This window comes from Aplysia californica, unplaced genomic scaffold (genome assembly GCF_000002075.1).
Source record: "Aplysia californica isolate F4 #8 unplaced genomic scaffold, AplCal3.0 scaffold00010, whole genome shotgun sequence".
NCBI classification, from domain to species: Eukaryota; Metazoa; Mollusca; class Gastropoda; order Aplysiida; family Aplysiidae; genus Aplysia; species Aplysia californica.
The window spans coordinates 550,034-555,033 of NW_004797280.1; the positions used below are offsets into that span (position 1 = coordinate 550,034).

Consider the following 5,000-nt stretch of genomic DNA (forward strand, 5'->3'; position numbering starts at 1 on the left):
ATATATATATTATATACAGAGAGAGACAGAGAGAGACATAGAGAGAGAGTGAGAGAGAGACAGAGAGAGAGACAGACCACTGAGAGGTGACGAGTTGTCCTCTTGGATAGTGTCATTATAAAATAGAAAGGATGAAAGAGGGTAGCGAGAAATGGTCGTTTGTACAAGTGACTATCTAGGACAGGCCCAGTTTCCCCCGTTAGAGCAGGTTTGACAGTATTTTTGTCTCTCACCACCCACCCCCACCCCCATCCCTACCCCCAACATCCTCGTTTAGGTGTGGCGGCCAACTGGCACTATCCTCCAGTACGGATTAGTCGGTGAGATCACGCAGACTGTTTCATCCTCAAGTATCCTGAGCTTCAGCTACACTGGGACAGATCGGATCGCCGTTCAGTCCGGTGACACAATCGGATGGTACGTAAGTGGACAAGAAATAGTCCGGTTCAAATCAGGCGGTGGGGGATACAACGACAACTATAAGATGTCTATGTCTGCCCCGACCGTTGGCGCCATCCTGGATCTCACTGGCAAGGAAACAGGCAGAACCTACGCCATTTACGCCACGCTGGGCCCTGGAAATATCCCCGTGTTCTCCAACTTGGATCACTCCATGTCGCAAGCCAAAACTGCTTTCTCCACCGCGGTGACTGTCTACACAGTGGTTGCTACGGACGCGGACCCAGGAGACAGTGTGGCATACAGCTTGGCTTCTGTGACACCCAGTACTCACTTCACTATCGACTCCAGCACTGGTACGACTGGTGTTTTTGTTTGTTTTTGTTTGTTTTTGTTTTTAGTTGCAGTAAGAGTTTTGCAGCATTTGCGATACGTTCAGGTCATTAAAGTGCCGAGGATTAGAGGTGTTACTAGAGTGTAACATACAAATAAAAGAAGGAAGGGAGGAGATAAAGATGACAGATGTCTGATAAGAAAGAAAGGGCAAACCACACCAGAGCACCCGCCAATGAGCCACACGACTGTTTCTAAAAATAACACACACAAAAATAAATAATCCTCAAAGGTTGACGAAAAGGCTTTTTCGTGTCAGAAGAACAAAAGATAAATGTAGGTAAATGTAAAACGTAAGACGAACTTCTTTTTATTTCAAGAGAAATTTGTTCCACATAAAAACATCCATAAAAGAACAATATGAAGCGACACAGACACCACCAAGTTTCTGTAGATAGTTACAACAAATATAGGTTGGGGGGGGGGGGATTCCACATAAAACTCGGGAGGGTTGTGTGTTTACACAGCTCTATAAACTATGTTATGAAAGTTCTGGTTGTGCTAATGGTGGTGATTGTGGTGGTGCTTATGGTGGTGCTTGTGGATGTAGTTATGGTGGTTGTGGTGGTTGTTGAGGTAGTGGTTGTAGTGGTGGTTGTTGTGGTATTGATTGTAAAGATGAAAGTGAAGAAAACAAAGAGGGGGATGACGGGATCAGAAGAAGAGCAAGGACTAGGGAGAAAAGGAGAACTAATTAGAGCAGGCGAACGATGACACACTGATGACCAATCCTGAGACAACAGTCTGGGCTCATTTTCTTTTCTTTTTTTTCCCCTATTTTTTTTTCGAGAGGTTGCTTTTGGTTTATTTGTTGTTTTGGGGCCTTTTTACTAAGCTTTGTCTTTTCACAGGTGAGGTCAAGCCGACGAGCAGCCTTTCTGTGAACACGTACACGCTGACTGTCCGAGCAACTGACAACTGCGGAAGCACCCAGGACGCCACACTGACCATAGACGTGATCAACAACAATCCCGTGCTCAGCAATTTACCTTTCACGCTGAGTCAGCATTTGTTGCTCTTTTCTACGTCAGTCGTGGCCTACACAGTGACAGCCACTGACCCTGATGTAGGAGACAGTGTGACATACAGCCTAAACTCTGTCACTCCTTCAACGGACTTCGCCATTGATTCCTCAACAGGTTAGAAATAAACGGCATTCTTACAAATTTCTTACATGGTGTCTAAAGGGTGGGGTTATTAATTAACAATGGAACGCGTCGATAGTCTTGAGGTTAGGATACAAACTCATGAGGTTGTGGGTGCCGGGTTCGAGCCTAGGTTCGGACGTTGTATGCTTAGGAAGGCCACTTACCGCGAATTTTCCTCACTTCACCAAGGTATGAATGGGTGCCATTCCATAGACCGTGAAAGATCTTGTCAGAAGGCCCATTTTAGTGATTTAGCGAGTGTAAAATTGCCGCTTGGGATGTACACTTCCCAGAAAGTTGAGATTGTTTTAGAATGCTATCAGGTCTGCTGGAGTAATAAAATAAAAGCGCACAGAGCTTGCTGTTAAGCGGGAATTTACGCTATGCGTATTATCTATTACCTATTATTGTTCTTTTCGAGTAAGGCAGCTTTCAATTTGTGACACCGTTCAATACTGTAACGAAATAAAGCATTACATGTATCGAACGGTGAAGGAACGTAAAAGTTCTGTTACTTCACTACTAATGGGGGAAAATAGAATTTGACCAAGGGAATAAAAAAGGCGAATGACTGCAAACGTAATGCCGCAAAAGACGGGATAGGAAGTGACAATAGGGAACTACACGTTCACTTTATTTATGGTCCTGATGTCATCTGAGGAGAGGAACTACAACATAGATAAATACATGTACTGTATTCTTTTATTACACTTAATTAACTGTTCGTTTTTCCTGTTTTTTGTTACGTAGCTGAATGTTCAGTAAAACCGACAATCAATTGATCGATCTTTAGGTGAAAGATAGGAAATGTAAAGATATGACAACAAATAGTAAATTCAAGGATGCTTTGTTGTAATAAGTAAATACAAATGTATTTGTATTAAAGAGCAAAGAGTATCTGTAGAGTGTAGATATGTAAATGCATTTTATTATTATTATTATTATTATTATTATTATTATTATTATTATTATTATTATTATTATTATTATTATCATTATTATTATCATTATTATTATTATTATCATTATTATTATTATTATGTTGTTGTTGTTGTTGTTGTTGTTGTTGTTGTTGTTGTTGTTGTTATTATCGCTGTTGATGTTGTAACTATTATTATTGTTGTTGTTATTATTTTAATTGTTATCATTTTTAATTGTTATTATTATTATTATTATTATTATTATTATTATTATCATTATTATTATTATTATTATTATTATTATTATTATTATCATTATCATCAGCATTATCATTTATATGTAAAAATGAATTGATTAATGAGAAAGAGATATGTTACAAAATAAACGGCTTGATGAACCGAAAAAGTTACGACCGTCTTAATATGAAAGCGTTCACCCTTTCAGGTGACGTCACCCCAACAACTACCCCTTCCCTGGGCACCTACACGCTGTCTGTGAGAGCGACTGACACAGTCGGTGGCTACTTGGACGGGACACTGACCATTGAAGTGACCAATACGAACCCGACGTTCAGCAATTTGGACTTCACATTGAGCCAGCAGCACACACTGTTCTCCGTCTCTGTGACCGTCTACACCGTGCTGGCCACTGATGCTGACGCCGGAGACAGCATCACGTACAGTCTGAACTCTGTGACCCCATCCGTGGACTTCACTGTGGACTCGTTGTCTGGTGAGAGACTGATAAACGAACAAATAAAAGAAAGGCCAATGTGGAAAGGCCAATGTGGAAAGACCAATGTGGAATACTTCGACATAGTTGTTTGTACACTGGCTTGGCTTGCTCTTTAACTCTTTGACGACACGCATTCTGGTCTGTCTACAACACCTGAAGACGCACCTTTTTTTTGGGGGGGGGGAGCACTCTAAAAAAGAAGTAAGACTTAATTATTCATCATACAGATTTTATCAATTCTGTTTTCTTTATCTGAAAAGGCAAGCAATAGCATGCATACAATGAAATGTGATGATTCATGTTTCTGATTTGTGTGTGATGGTTCGAAATGTGTCGAAACATTAACATTGCTCTGCTGCTAATCGGACATATTCTTATGTGTCTACTGCGTCTGCAAAGAGTTAATGAAGTATTAATCAATGTTGTGCTCGTTGTCAGGTAATAACAATTATCTCTCCTTCAGCGACCCTACCCCTCGATATTCATATAAACACTCATATAAATATTAGCGAACGTTCTATAATACTGTAAAAAAAATGAAAATATGGGACTTATTTGGGGGCCTGTTTTCGTATGACAAGAAAAACAACACAACCATAGACAAGCAATCTAACTGTGGTACGATGCGGTGGAATCAGTTGCTCGTCAGTTTTTTTGCATATGAAGTTGGCATCATCGTTAATTTTTTTTCATGGGCCTTGTTTTTTATTTAAATATACGTCTTCTAATCTTAGACAGAAGTCAAGATATTATTTTCGATTGAAGGAGGTGGGGGTTGACTGGTATCAGAGGTTAAATTATCGAGAGAGTGGTCCATGAAGTGTGATGACTTCCAAAGATTGACAGAGTCCCTGGAAACTGCAAATTTACTATTTTTAAATTATTTTTTTTCTTTGGGGGGGGGGGGGTTATTAGCTTTTCTCAAGAAAATCCGCACGTGTGCTTTTATATGATCGTAAAAAGTGTTGAGCTAAACACATTTTTTTTTTAATTGAAAAAAAGATACGATTGAAAATGGCAAACAGGTAGAAAAATTTCTAGTGCCGTAAAACTTTTACTAAAACTAAAAATCAAAGCAACCAATCATTATTTCTTCAGGTCCCAACTCCCCTTTAGCCAGAAGCGTGAATAGATAGAGACAGATATGCTCTATAATATAAATGAAACTATTATCAATCTAATCAATTATTGTGATTTCTTCAGGCAACATCTCCCCTTCAGCTACCCCGTCCGTGGGCACATACACACTGTCAGTCAGAGCCACGGACTCGGTGGGAGGGTATGTAGACGGAACACTGACCATCGGAGTGACCAACGCAAACCCTGTGTTCAGCAACCTGGACTCTACCCTAAGCCAGCGACACACTCTCTTCTCCACCTCTGTCACGGCTTATACCGTGCTGG

At 40.3% G+C, this 5,000-nt stretch overlaps 1 protein-coding gene across 1 annotated transcript in view; it reads left to right on the forward strand.

Annotated features, from left to right (window-relative positions):
* LOC101858228 (cadherin-23-like) overlaps positions 1-5,000 on the forward strand; it is a 22,846-nt gene that overhangs the window by 7,868 nt on the left and 9,978 nt on the right. The window contains exons 2-5 of the mRNA XM_035970190.1: positions 278-755; positions 1,644-1,931; positions 3,306-3,593; positions 4,800-5,000. The exon at positions 4,800-5,000 is cut by the window's right edge and continues 87 nt beyond it. Of these exons, the coding sequence (XP_035826083.1) occupies positions 278-755; positions 1,644-1,931; positions 3,306-3,593; positions 4,800-5,000 (1,255 nt within the window). The remainder of the gene's footprint in view (positions 1-277; positions 756-1,643; positions 1,932-3,305; positions 3,594-4,799) is intronic.